General features: G+C 33.9%; 1 protein-coding gene across 1 annotated transcript in view; it reads left to right on the top strand.

The window, feature by feature from the left end:
- The window catches only part of FAAH2 (fatty acid amide hydrolase 2), a gene marked incomplete at both ends in the record, with an annotated part of 63,070 nt that extends 48,212 nt beyond the window's left edge, over window positions 1–14,858 (top strand). Inside the window, 3 exons of the mRNA XM_080719121.1 lie at window positions 5,789–5,900; window positions 8,144–8,338; window positions 14,683–14,858. Coding sequence (XP_080575247.1) covers window positions 5,789–5,900; window positions 8,144–8,338; window positions 14,683–14,858 — 483 coding nt within the window. The remainder of the gene's footprint in view (window positions 1–5,788; window positions 5,901–8,143; window positions 8,339–14,682) is intronic.
- Window positions 14,859–15,966: the final 1,108 nt, after the last annotated feature.

Genomic DNA, 15,966 nt, shown 5'->3' with positions numbered 1-15,966 from the left:
ATTCCAGACAAAGGGCAAATTGTGACATGGACACAGGGATGAAAGGAGAATAAGCGGAATACAGTTTATCTCAATATGGTACATTCTGGATACTCAGTGTTTCATTTTCAACATAATATAAAGTTATTAGATAACTCTAATAATCAATCTCCACCTTTACAATCCCACTGAAGTTTTCTAGAAGGGAGGGATACACACATGTATTTATTTGCCATTCTTTTGTGATTTTCCTCTTATGCTTATATTTGCTAAGATTTGAAGCTAAGGTAGGTATTTGTGAAGAAAGCTTTCCTTATAGACACTTTCTTTAGGCTTGTTGACAATTTTAAATATGAATATTTTTAAAAAGTTAAAATTGACATTTTAAGGAATAAAATTTTCAATCTTCTAACTTTATTACACATACTGGCTAATAGAAATTTATATGTGGAGTATGACAGACTCAAATTCAAATCACAGGTCAATTGTTAGTTTTAGTATGATACCCCAACAAGTACCAATCAGGTATTGACCTTATAAGATTATTATGTGGAATAAAAATAGTTTTTCTAAAGTGGCTGACATGTAGTAACTTTTTAACAAGACTCACATGACCAACCCATGACCAAGTTGATTTCATTCCAAGAATGTAAGGCTGGTTCAATATAAACAAATAAACTAATTTAATTCACCATATAAATCAAAGTAAGAACAAAAAAATCACATGATCATGTTATAAATGCTGAAAGACAGTTGACAAAATCCATCACCCATTAAGGGTTAAAACACTGCAGATAAGAATAGAAGGAACTTAGCCGGACATGGTGGCACATGCTTGTAATCCCAGTATTCAGGAGGCTGAAACCAGAAGATCACAGTTCACAGACAGCCTCAGCTACTTAGTGAGGCCCTCTGTAACTTAGTGAGTCTCTGTTCAAAATAAAGAATAAAAAAATAGGGTAGGAGGTGCATCTTGGAGATAGAATGCTTCTGGGTTTCATCCCTAGGCCTGCAAAAAAAAAAAAAAAAAAAAAAAAAAAAAAAAGAATGGAAGGAACTTGCCTCAGCATCATAAAAACAACATACAATAAATCCCTGAGTGGGGTAAAACAAGAACTTTCTTTAAAATCAATAATAAAACAAGGATACCCACTATCAACACTCCTTTCAATATAGTACTTGAAACTCTAGCAAGAACAATAAGACAAGAAAAGAAATTATAAGAAATGCAAATACGCAAAAGAGAACTATGACATGATCCTATACTAAGTATATCCTAAAAACTAAACCAAAAACTTATGAAGTAGATGAACAAATCTGGCAAAGTAGTAGGATACAAAATAAAGCTATAAAAATCAATATCTTTCCTATATAAGAATAATGAATCTGTTAAAATAGAAATCTGAAAAACAATTCCATTCACAATGGTCTCAAATACAATGAAATACCTAGGAATAAAACTAATTAAATAGGTAAAAGAACTCTGCAATGCAAACTATAAAACACTTAAGAAAAAAATCTGAGAAGATGGAAATACCTCCTATGCCCTTAGACAGGCAGAATAAATATGAGTAAAATGACAGTTCTACCAAAGTGATCTAGAGTTAATGCAAGCCCTATTAAAATACCAATGTCATTCTTCACAGAACTAGAAAAATCAGTTAAATACATCATATGGAGAACAAAAAGACCTAGAATAGCCAAAGCAATTCTCAGCAATAAGAACCATGCAGGAGGTATCAAAGTACCTGACTTCAAATTGTACTACAGAACCATAGTAACAAAATCAACATGATATTGACCCCAAAACAGACACATAGACCAATTGAACAGAATAGAGGATTAAGAAATAAATCCACACACTTAGAGCCAGTTGATTTTTGACAGAGATGCCAAAATCATACACTGGAGAAAAAAATGACTTTTCAACAAATGGTATTGGAAAACTGGTTATCCATTTGTAGGAAAACGAATTTAAACACAAATCTCTCAAGCTGCCCAAGAGTCAACTCAAGATGGGTCAAAGAACTGAAAATTAGACCAGAGACTTTTCAATTCCTAGAGGAGAGCATAGGACCAATGCTACAACATACGGACACTGCTAAACATTTTCTCCATAAGACCCCAAAGAACAAGAAATTTAAATGAGAATAAGTGGGATGTCATTAAATTAAGTCACTTCTTTGCAGCAAATGACACCCTTAAGAGTCTTAAAAGAGAGCCAACAGGATGAGAGATCTTTGCCAGCTACTCCTCTGATAGAGGATTAATATTTAGGGTATACAAAGAACTTAAAAAACTAAACACTAAAAATAAATAGCCCAATATAATGGGCAAGTGAACTAAATAGGCACTTCACAATAAAGAAATACAAATGGCTAATATATATATGAAAAAATGTTCAACATCATTAGCAATCAGAGAGATACATTGAGAGCAGAGCATGGTGGCACATGCTTTTAAATCCCAGTACTTGGGAGGCTGAGACAGAAGGATCACGGTTTGCAGACTTGGGTCCTCCACAACTTAGTGAGACATTATTTCAAAATAAAGAGTAAAAAATAGAGCTGGGGATGGGGGTGTAGCTTGGAGGTAGGATGCCCCTGGGGCCCATCCCCCATACTTCAAAAAATAAAAAATAAAACAAAAAACTACACTGAGATTCCATCTAACCCTAATTAGAATGGCAAACATTAAGATTACTAACAATAAACATTGGTGAGGATGTGGGAAAATAGAACTCTTTCACACTCTTGGTAGGATGTGGGAAAATAGAATTCTTACACACTCTTAGTAGGATTAGCAAGTAGTACAACTACTGTGTAGATCAGTGTGGAGACTCCTCAGAACATTGGGATGGATCTACCATATGACCAGCTATATACCCCTCCTCGATATCTTTCCAAAGTGACTGAAATGAGAATATATATAGTGATACATGCATAGCCATGTTTCTAGCAGCACAATTCACAATAGCCAAATTATGGAACCGAGATAGGTGTCCATCAACAGATAAGTGGATTACAAAACTCAGGGATATACACACAATGGAATTCTACTACACAGTAAAAAAGAAAAGAAGTTATGTCATTTTCAGGAAAATGGATGGACCTGGAGAACATTCTGTTAAGTGAGTCACAGAGAGTAAGGGTCATATGGTTTTTCTCATATGTAGGAATCTAGGGAATAATTGCAATAAGAGAGACTCCATAAACAAGCAAGGGAAACCCCAGTGGAGTGATGGAGGGGGTTTAGAAGAGGGAAGTAAAGAAGTAGTGAAACTAGATAAAGGAAACATTTCAATTGACACTATGTATGTATGTGAAATTATCAATATCAGTCTCAATATCATGTATGGGGAAGGGGAGAGAATGGGGTGAGTTTCAGGGAAAGCTCACCAATTGCTTTGCACAGATATGTCTATCACTCTGAACTTAATAGTGATACAACAATGCACTAATAAAAAATTTTTAAAAGAATAGTTCTTGTAAAATGCCTGGCATATGGTGACTTTTCAATAAGAACACACATTATCCTTACTATGTTATGGAGAATAAATAATCAGTAATAACCTGTATTTTGAGAAATAATTTCTTTCCTTTATATAAACATATTGAAAATGTCCCAAGTTCATGTAAACCCACAAGCGGGGATGTTTGGCTCTGAGATTCAGATCCTTAATCAGAGTTTTGGTTCAAAAATGAAGCAAAGATTAGTAAAAAAAAATGAAGCTGGACATAGTGGCACACACTTGTAATTCCAGTATTTGGAAAGCTGAGATAGGAGGATCGCAGGTTTGTGGCTAGCCTCAGCTACTTAGTGAGGCCCTCTGCAACTTAGTGAGATCCTGTTTCAAAATAAGAAAATAAGAGTAGGGTATAGCTCAAAGGTAGAATGCACCTGGGTTCATTCCCCAATTACACTCACACAGACACACACACACACACACACACACACACACACACACACTCTGGTGGTTAAATTTGGTTCTTAAACTTAAAACCTAAAAATACGATAAAAGCTATTCTCTTAAATTATAATGCCTGACCCAGAGCCAATAGTCATAACCTCTCACTAATGATTCATCTCCTAAGAACAGGTAGATTATATAGTTGATAGCTGGAAAAGAGATGTAGACATTTTATGAATTAAATCTAGTTATAGCAATGTAGCTGCATCTTAATAGCAGGCTGTTGAGTTGTAATTCAAATAGCATACATCTTCTCCATTTGCAGCTTATAATTCAGTTGTTTGTATTATAGTCACAGAATTGTTCAACTGTCATCATAATTTTAGAACATTTTCATCACCCCCCCAAAAAAAAGAAATCCCACACTCATGAGCAGCCATGCTCCAGTCCCAGATTTTTCAGCATTAAGCACCTGATGAAATCTACTTTCTGTCTCTATGGATTTGCTTATTATGGACATTTCATGTGAATGGAATTACACATTGAGTAATGTTTTGTTAGTTGCTTCTTTCACTTAGCATAATGTTGTACCATATATCAATACTTAATTCTTATTTGTGTCTGCATAATACTCTCTTATAGTGTTGATAAGAATTTTATTTACCCATTTATCAGTTGCAGGTCATTTGACTATCATGAATAATCCTGCTATGAAAATTGCTGTACCTGTTCCTATGTTAACTATGTCTTTAAAGTTATCCTTTCTTTATGACTAATGTGCATTAATTTTCCATATTAATGGACCTCATTGTAATATTTCAACATATTCATGCAGTATATATTGATGAAATTCAACCTCCTTTGACTAGTAAACCTCACTAGTAAACCCTCCCCAACTTCTAATTATCACTACTCTACTTTCATGTCCTTTCTAAACTACCACGTAAAAAAGAGAACATGCAGTACTTCTCTTTCTATTTTCTGTATTTTAATTAACATAATGTCCTCCTATTTCATCCATTTTCCTGCAATTGATAAGGTTAATATATATATATATATATATATATATATATATATATATATATATATATATATATTGCATTCATCCACTGGTGGAAACCAGGTTGATTCCATATCTGAGCTACTAAGAATACTGCCACAGTACATGGAAATATAGGCTTCTCCTTTCATTTCCTTTGACAATATATCTAGAAATGGGACAATTGTTTTATACAGTAGATCTATTTTTAATTTTTGAGTAATCTTCATAATAGATTGCTAATTAGCATTTAAACCAACAGTATGTGAGATTATCTAATAATATTGGCCACTTATTCATTAACCATAATTTTCATTAATTTAAAACTTTATTAGTATAATTATACATAAATGTGTTATATTTGTTCATGCACATAATATACTTTGATCAATTTAATTCCCCAGTCTCCTCACTTTCTCACCCTTCTTCCCTCCTCCTGTCTCCATCCCCAATCTCCTTCTTCTAATTTACTGGCAACTTTTTGTAATATTTAAAAACTTTCTGGTCTAATTCCTAGGTTATTGATTCACTTTGAGTTAACTTTTTTAGAGGGTGATTCAGTTTTCCAACACCATTTGTTGAAAAGTCTGTCTTTTCTATAATGTAGGTTTTCGATAGCCCAGTTAAGGATCACTGGCTGTTATCTGTGTGGATTTATCTATATATGTTCTATTCCATATCATTTAGCTATATGTCTGTTTTTATGCCAAAGCCTTGCTTTTGTTGTTACCAAGCTCTGTAATATAATTTGAAATCAGGTATCATGATATATTCAGAATTATTTTTATTGCTCAAAATTATTTTTCCTATTCTAGGTCTTTTAAAATATATATTCTTGTGCTTTCTTGTCTCAAACTCAGGAACCTGTGAAATTTGTAGATCTTCTTGGTGACCATGGAAAGCCTGTCAGTCCTCTGTGGGAACTGATTAAATGGTGTTTGGGTCTGTCAGAGTACACCATCCCTTCCATTGGTATGTAAATCCTTTTTTCAAAATTAATTTGTTTTTAATGTGCTTTTATTGGTGAATTATAGTCTCCCATCATAATATAAATCATGTTGACACTGACATACATGCACACAGCACTTGGTAGACCCCTCCCTGCCTCTCTATCTCCCCCATTCCCAATACAGAGTACTGAGACTGACATTGATATATTCATATAGTATATACACATAGTTGATGACTATGTATGTAGTATTTTCGCTAATGAACATCAGTCTTCTTCCTCCCCTTCCCTTAAACCTCCTCCCCGAGAACATTATGTTAATTAGATTATTCCAAGCTGTTTTGATATTATATGGGATTTGGAAATGCATTCTTTCAAAAATATCCTAATGAGAAACAGTCCTCATGTGTGAGGGAAGCTACAACATATGAATAAATGAATCAGCATATACCACAGCTTATTTCTCACTATGTACCAATCACTGTCCTATGCACTTTATGCCAGTCAATTGCAGTCTATTATGATGACCATTTAAAAACTATTTTTATTCAGTTAGTTTTTTGTGCTTTTATTGGCACATTATGTAGTAACTGGGATACAAGAGAGACTCCATCCAGGTGATGAGGAGAAACCTCGGGTAGCCAGGGGGAGATATTAGGATAGGGGTGGAGGAAGACTTTAGGTTTATTAATAGAAGTGACTATTTGTATACATGTGAGTATATACCACTGTCAATCTGGGTACTCTGTATTGGAAGGGAAGGAATTGGGGAGGCACCAAAAACATGTGCATTTATATCATTGTCAATATGATTTGCATTATGATGTAAGACTATGATGTCCATTTTATAGGTTTTGAAGTCATAGTGCAGCAAGGTTCCTTCACTACCAAGTTAAGGCTCACACTTCAGAAACTGGTATTACAAACTAAAAAGCCTGTGATTTTTAAATATGTGTCATATATTATATTTCAGTACCTAAATGGTAATTACTGCTAATGTACAGCAAGTTTGTTCTTCAGCTCACAAAATTAGTGTGGTTAATGCACACTTGTTATACAGTTGACAGTTGCTCTTAATGTAGAAAAATGCTCACTGAGACTTTTGGCACCCTTATATTTCTCATATTTTTGAAAATTTAAGAGAGGCTGATAATAGTATAGACACTGTTATTCTTTTATACTGGGAAACTGAGGCTAATACAAATTAGTTGAATTACTTCACTCAGATTTCTAGTTGTGATTTTTCCTATTTGCTTGCTTAACTTCCATTCAGTTATATATAACCTTATTGGTTTATTTTTCTTATCTATAAAATGAAATGAATAAAAGTATGCACTGCCTACGCAATCCAGGGGATTAATATGTACTTCACTGCATTGTTTTCCTAGTTAAATGAAATTGCCCATCTAAAGCATGTGAGATACAATGCAAGGCTGCATATGCTAGGGTTTACCCATTTATCAATTTACTTAGAGTCATGTTAGAACATTGTAAATGCTGAATAATTGAAAGCTATTTTTGTTATTGTTTGTTATTGGTGTTATTACCACACAACTCTGTTTATTATGTCTCTGTTATCACAAAATGCTGTATTGTGCCTAGGATGAAAATGGTACTCTGATAGAAAAATTCCTTAACGACAAAGATCACTCATAGCACCTTTGTGTAAAATATTTGTTAGAGTTGAATTTAAAATTGTCTTGATGTTATTCTAGTCACTAACATCCTCTTTTTGTGTTTAGCCATGACAACTCTATGAAAGTAGTATCTTGATTACAAGTCTTTGACTCCTGAGTTGTCTGTTGCTAGCTTAATCCAGACTATATTCCATCATTGTAAATAAAGTAAGGGCCCCCTGTGAGCTGGAAATATAGCTGAGATATTGGGTGTTGTGATAATAAATTACAGCAATAAGTTAAAATTAAAGTAACCATGAAGTTTTTAGTAACTGACTCTAGTATTGTAAGCAAGAGACTAAAACTAGATAATAAACAAAATGCTATCTGTTATATTTTTCCCCATGCAGTTTTGTTCCAGTCAAGTATAAGGTGAATAAGTGCAGATATGGCTATTATGAATTGTGCTGCTATGAACATGGGCATGCATATGTTACTGTGGTTCTCTGATTTCAACCCCTTTGAAAAGATACCCAGGAGTGGTATAGCTTAACATCCTATAATGAATATGTAGCATTTGAATAAGAAAAGATTAATAACACTAGAAATTAAATGAAATCTGGAAATTGATCATTTTTATCATTCTGTAGGATTGGCATTGTTGGAGGAAAAACTCAAATATAACAATGAGAAATACAAAAAATTTAAGGCAGTGGAAGAAAGCCTGCATAAAGAACTGGTGGAGATGCTTGGTGATGATGGTGTGTTCTTATATCCCTCACATCCCACAGTGGCTCCCAAACATCATGTTCCTCTAACCAGGCCTTTCAACTTTGCTTACACAGGTACCTAATTGTGCTCCTTGCATTATGTAATCTTAAAAAAATAGAAATGTCAGAAAAATTATAAAATTATTTTGCTGTTGTACAAAGTTTACACATACTATATAATTGAAAACAATTTGTAAACAACAGTTGCTAATGTCTTACATGGAAGATAAATTGCTAGTGTCTGGTCTCTACAGAAAAACCTAGACTTGGGTATTAGTATGCATATTTTACAGAAGTGAGCCTTAGGGAGCTTCAGCGATTGGTATTTAGTCACATAATATGATCTTACCAAATCAAAGGCTGCCTTGGTTGATCACGCTGGTAAAGTTAAGTTCATTTTTTTCCCTAAAAGAATCTAGTAACAAAAACAGTTCCCCCAATAAATGGAACTTTTATTTGCCTTAGCTGTCATTCCCTCTAAATTCTATTTTTTATATTATTTGGCTAATTCATTTGCTTCAAAGAGTATGGAAAATGTGGATAGATCATGGTTATGTATGTACAATAATTAGCATAAGGCTTATGAAATATTGGCATAGGAGAAAAGGGTATAAATACCAGGGTCAAAACTAGCCTCAGAAATTAGCAAGATTTTCAGCCACCTTGTGAGACCCTGTTTCAGAGTAAAAATTTAAACAGGGTTGGGGATGTAGCTCAGAGATAGATGCCCCTGAGTTCAATCCTTCTTACCACAAAAAGGCATATTGACAAAATCTCTGCTAAGGCCTATATATTGGAGTGTTGGTCCTATATTTTCTTTAAGTAATTGCAAAGTGTTTGATCCAATTTATAGATACATTTTGAGTTGATTTCTGTGGTATGTGAGAGATAGGGCTCTACTTTCATTCTTCTGCACATGGATAGCCAGTTTTTCTAGCACTATTTCTTGAAAAGGCTTTTTCTCTAACATATGTATTTAGTGTCTTTGAAAAAAAATAGTGAGCTTGCTACAGCTATTTAGTTTTATCTTTATCTTCTATTCCATTTTATTGGCCTATGAGTTTGTTTTTGTGCCAATCCTGTGCTTTTTTTGTGCCAATATTATGCTGTTTTTGTTACTCTAGCTCTGTAGTATAATTTGAAATCAGATTTTATCGTTCCTTTAGCATGTTTTTTTTACTGCTGAGAATTGCATTGTTCTTTTATACACATTTTAGGACTTTTTTTGGTGGTACTGGGGTTCCTGGAAACCCTTCTACCTCCAGGATACACTCCCAGACCTATTTTTTTTACATTTTTATTTGGAAACAGGGTCTCTTAAGCCAGTGAGGCTGGCTTCAAATCTGCGTGATCCTCCTGTCTCCGCCTCCCAAGTGCAGGGATTACAAGCGTGCGCCACCACGCCTGGCATTTTAGGACTTTTTTAGTTCTCTGATAATGACATTAGTAGATTAGTATTTTATTATATATATATATATATATATATATATATATATATAATCTTTAGGTATTATGGCCATTTGACAATACTTTTTGTTTCTATTCAAGAACATGAAATGTCTTTCCATTGTCTAATTTTTCTTCAGTTTTTTCTTCAACATTCTATAATTGTATTTGTATTCCTTATATTATTTTGAGAGTATTATTCTATATACTTTTGGCAATATTATTGGTCATTTCTTTTCTTTTCTTTTCTTTTGTGGTACTTGGGATGGTACCTCTGGGCTACACTTCCAGACCTACTTTATACTTTATTTGGAAACATGGTCTCACTAAGTTGCTGAGAGCCTCACTCAGTATCTGAGGTTGGCTTTGAACCTGTGCAATCCTCCTGTCTCAGCCTTCCAAGCACAGGGATTACAAGTGTGAGCCACCATACTTGGCTGATCATTTAAGATGCATAAATGGAATTTGGTTAGTTTATTTTCTTGATATATTTGATTCTTTATAAACCTTATGCCTTTTCTTTAGTGTCTGTGATTTTAAGGAAATCACAATCTCTTCAAAACTTTGCAGATGTTGTTTAGCAGTGATAATATTTCAGTATTTATCCTAGTATGAGTTTCTGAATGGGGTAGTTTTAGGTACTCTAGCTGGTCTGTGTCACTTCTTGCATTCTGCAATTCATCGGAATGGTTAGCTGTGCTTCATACTCCAGTGAGACTACTGGCTGGTATCTGTGGTCCAATACAGCCATTGTCTGGGCTTTGTGATTTCTTCTGATCAGGCCAAATTAAAGGATGCCTTTTACCCTTCTGTTGCCTGTGCCATTGAAATCATATCCAAGAAATCACTGCCAATTTCAATGTTGTGAGGTTTAATAACCCAGATTTTCTTTTAAAAGTTTATAGTCCTAAGATTTATATTTAGGTCTTTTATCTATGTTGAGTTAATATTTGTATATGGGATTAGGTAAGGGTCCAATTTTATTCTTTTTCATGTAATTATTATTTTTCAACAATATTTAGTTAAAAGATTAGTATTTCCTCCACCAAATGTTCATGGAAAACTTGTCAAAAATAACTTGACAATATATGGAAGAATGTATCTCTAGGCTTTTATTTAACTCCAATGGTTTATATATCTGCCTTTAGAATAGTACTACACTGTTTCAATTATTGTAGCTTTATATGGTTTGAAATCAGAAAATATATATCTTCTAGCTTTGTTCTTTTTCAAGATCGTTTTGGGTATCCAGAGTCCATATTCCATATTAGGATAGATTTTTTTTCTGAAAAATAAATATATAAATATATGATAGTTTCACCTAAAAAAAAAGAAAAAAATATTCTCTGGTAAGAAATAAAACGAACAGAAATATTGAAATGTTATCTTTAAGTTATCAAAAGCTTGGTATCAGACAAATAAAACTGTTATGTGAGATTATCATTTTTAATTTTGGATAAATTGCTGTAATACTAGATGTCAACCACTAAGCCAATCATGGGAAGGAGGGATGGGGAGGGAACGGGGTGGGGATTGGGTGGGGGCTGACTGGGCGATGTGTGCATATATGTCTACAAAAGTTTTTTTTGTATCCTGCTATGATGTATGAATACAGTGCACCAATAAAAATTTTAAAATAAAAATAATAAAAATAATAATAATAATAATAATAATAATAATAAAAAGAAATAAGTATTGGGGTAAGTTTGAATACTATGGATAAAAAATGGGTAAGGTCCCTGATGTTGTTTCTCAGCTAAGTTGGATAGGATAGTCTAGGTATTTTCAGATTTCTAATTGCCTTCTAGCCTGAGAAAGTCTAAATAAGAGAACTGAGACTTGGTGTTGTTGCTGCCTAGCCAAGAGAAGGTTGGATAACTTCAAATGCTCTCCTCCATAGATTATCTTTGTCCTGCCTTTGCTTACTCTCCTGGGGAATTTTAAAGAGATAAATAAAATAAAGAACTAAAGATGAGTGGGATCTCCACTTGGACACTAATATTGTGAAAGGCTAAATGCTCTTCTCTGTAGATATTCTATGGACTGCAGTCGCCTTCTGTACTGAAGAAGGCTTAAGGGGAACACCAAGGCTTATTTCTTTGCCATTGGTTCTGGCCTGTATCAGGTACACCTCTGTATGGATAAGGCCATAGGGAAGTTACTGCTTGGCTACTGAAGCCAAACATGGCCAGATGCTCCCCTCCTCAGAAATTCCAGGACCAACATTTGCTTCCTCTATTGAAAGGCAAAAGGAGAGGAACATATCTAGGTGTGAACTTAATTTAGCTGCTGAAATTTGATGAGGCCAGATGTCCCCCTCCACAAAGAAAATTTTCATTTGCCCCCCAGCCTTTTTGATACTTAACAAGACATGGGGTGGGTGGATCATCTAACTAAGGTCTTGATAATAGCAGACTTGTAGACTACTCTTGAAGACTGATGAAATTGGGTATTTTCTCTAGTGTGCCTCCTCCATTAGCTATAATGCAGAGCCACTGCCAAGTTTGCATGGTAGCTTCTGTATTTCCCAATTCCATTCTTTGATTGTTACTAATCCCAAATTTTCTAATCCTGCCAGTACTTCAAATACTTCCAAGGGGGTAAGATAATTAACCTTTCTGTGAAGTGTTCCAGAATTATAGGGAAACTGAATAGTTGTTTCCAACTTTCTCCCTTTTCCCTGTTGAAATGTGGGACCAGAAGAATACTCTGTACATTATACTGTGCCAGCTTGTAGGAGGTTCAGTGCAATTAAAATGAAAACATTCCTCTTACTGTTCAAATGTGATTTTTCTCAGTTCTGTAATATAACGATGTGTGGCAACCTCTCCTAAATTTAGTGATATTTAAAAAGCATTCTTATCCATGTATAACTGCTACTTGGAATTTTGTTAGGAGTACTGGAACTTGAGGACACCTATTTCACCATCTTTCATTAACTTTATATCCTCACAATTAATGTCTGGCAAAGGTTTGAAGACAATTTGAAGAGGAAATAATAGTCTCTTCAGAAAATAATGCTTGAAGAGCCGTATATTTTTGTATAAAATAATGAAGTGAGATTCCTGGCTCATAGTATATACAAAAATTGATTTAAAATGAATCAAGGACTCAACTATGAAAGCTAAAGCTAAAAAAAGTTTTAGAAGAGAATTTTAGTAGCCCTGAGTTAGTCAAAAATTTCTTTAGTGTAAAGCCAAAAGCATTGATAATAAAAGAAAAAATTAGAATTTGGACTTCATTAAAAATTAAACATTTCTAGACAAAAACTTTTGTCACTGCTAGAAGAAAACAGAGTTAACACTCCAACATATAGGTGCAGGCAACAATTTCCTCAATAGGACTCCTAAAGCTCAGAAAATAATATCAATAATTAATAAATGGGATAGAATCCAATCAATAAGCTTCTTCACAGAAAAGAGAACAATATTGTGAAGAGAGTGCCTAGAGAATGGAAGGAAATGTTTACTAGCTACTCTTCCAATAGAGATTAATATCCAGAATATATAAAAATTTCAAAAAATGTACCACCCGAAAACATAACCTGATTAAATGGTAAAATGAACTAGACATTTCTCAAAAGAAAAAACAGAAATGGAATATATATATATATATATATATATATATATATATATATATATATGAAAAATGTTCCATATTTTAGTAATCAGAGAAATGCAAATCAAAACTCAATCCAGTTAGTGGGGCAATAATCAAGAATACAAATAATAATAAATATTCAGGGTATTGAAGTAACCAAAAGACACTGCCTTCCTCTATTCTGACATTTTTAATCTTAACTTACTCTGATTTTTCTGACAATGCTATAAGAATAATTTAGGAAGAGAATACTAGAAGACACTCAGGCTCTCACATTTTTTTATTGGTGCATTGTAGTCGTACATTTTAATGGAGTACAAGATGGTAGAGGCATATATGCACACATCACTCATTTAGCCCTTCCCTAATTCCCACCCCATTTCCTCCCCCCTTCCTTCTTCTTATGTTTGGCTTACTGACTTACTTTGATATGTTTGTCCATGTATATCTTGTAAATTAGAGAATGTCCCTCTTCCCCCTTCCCATTCCCCTCAGTTAGGTCACCTTATTTGCTCATCTATGGTTACTCCTTCTTCATCTAAAGTTCCTCCTATGACCCATTTTCTCCCTAGCTTCCACATATTAGGAAGAACATCTGATTTTTTACTTTTTATGCTGACTAATCTCACTTAGCATAATGTCCTCCAATTAAATCCATTTCCATAGCCAGGTGTGGTGGCGCACGCTTGTCATCCCCGCGCTTGGGAGGCAGAGACAGGAGGATCGCGCAGGTTTGAAGCCAGCCACGTGCGCTGGCTTAGAAGACCCTGTTTCCAAATAAAAATGTAAAAAAAAATAGTTCTGGGAGTGTAGCCCGGAAGTAGAAGGGCTTCCAGGAACCCCAGTACCACAAAAATAAATAAATAAATAAATAAATAAATAAATAATAAAATAAATCCATTTCCACACAAATGACATCATTTTGTTCTTCTTTATGGCTGAGTAGAATTCCATTGTGTACATATTCCATAGTTTTGTAATCCATTTATCTGCTGATAGACACCTTGGCTGGTTCCATAGTTTGTCCATTGTGAATTGTGCTGATATGAACATTGATATGCATACACTAGTTTGGTATCACATTTTCTTGTGCTCACATGCTGATTCTAGCTTTTACTGACCAAATAACTTTGGACATGTTATCCCACTTCCCTGTTCAATTATTTCATTAGCGAAACATTGATAATTATTTACTCCTATCATGGGTTTGTTATGGTAATTCAAATATATAGTATAGAATATACATAAAATCCCTAGATGAATTATCAGTATATAATAAACTCTATTTTTGTAACTATTATCCTCATTATTGAGTAAATTAAGAAGAAATAAAGTTTACTTTCTCAGATTTTTTTCTTGTTTGTTTTCTTTAGGTGTCTTCAATGCCCTGGGTCTGCCTGTGACTCAGTGCCCACTGGGTTTGAATGCCAAAGGACTTCCCTTAGGCATTCAGGTTGTAGCTGGACCCCTTAATGATCACCTAACCCTGGCTGTGGCCCAGTACTTGGAGAAAAGTTTTGGAGGCTGGGTATGTCCTGGAACACTTTAGCAGGATATTCTCCAAGGTCAAGGTGTGTGTATGTGTATGTGTTTCTAGTAATAACATGAATCAAGCACAAGCAGGAAAATATATTAAAAAATGGATAAATTTTCATTTATTCTTTCCACTTTCAATTTCTGAACAAACTTTTAGTCTTACTATAATGATAATATTTGATTTCCACTTTCACCGTACTGTATAAGGTAGACATGTAAATGTATAATTGCAATAAAGAATTCTATATGCTGTAATGGTGTATATTTTGTCTTGGGAGATCAAAGGGGGAAATACATAATTCAACTTAGAGGATCTTAAAAAAATTTATAAAGAAGGTGATGCTTAAGCTTAAATTGAAGAATATATATGTGTTCCTTAATAAGGCTATGGAGTAAGGAATTCTAGTTGGAAGGAGCTATAGTAACAAAGGGAGGGCATGAGATTACATAATGTGTTTTTTGCATCGGTAAGTTGGTAAGGCTAGTTGGAGTTGGAGGGGGTTATTGAAGCAATGAAACCTCAAGAGAAAAAGTGATTACAGTGTTAAAAGAAAAAATATTTTTTATAGTTTTCTTCACATAAGGCCTAGAATAACTGGCATCTGAGTAAAAATAAGTACACAAAGCATCCAGATATCTGTTTACAAATAACAATTTTCAATTAAAGGAACGAAAGCTTATTGAAGAAAAAGCTGGTTTTAGGGAAGAGACAGAAACAGAAGAAATAGAATCATTAGTGAATTGACAATCTATTTGAAAATACACAGAGGAGAAAAAGAAGGAAAAGAAATGAATAAATCTTTTGGGATCTATGGTACAACATCAAAAGAACAATGTACAAGTTATTAGCTTTCAAGAGGGAGTAGAGAAAGGCAAAGAGATAAAAAGTTTATTTAAAGAAATAATAGTAGAAAACTCTACAACCCCAAAGAAAGACATAAATATCCAAATACAAAATGGTCAAAGATCAACACTCGTTTGTACTTTAAGAAATCACTAGGTATATAATAAACAGTTAAGAGTAAAAGGAAAAAAATGACCTTGAAAGCAGAATATGATAGTCAGCTTTTTGTCACTGTGACCAAAATACTGGCCAAGAAGAACTTAGAACACAAAGTTTA

This window comes from Muscardinus avellanarius (genome assembly GCF_963383645.1).
Source record: "Muscardinus avellanarius genome assembly, chromosome: X".
NCBI classification, from domain to species: Eukaryota; Metazoa; Chordata; class Mammalia; order Rodentia; family Gliridae; genus Muscardinus; species Muscardinus avellanarius.
Note: the sequence above shows the minus strand (reverse complement) of the source record. Positions and strands in the feature narration are given on the sequence as shown.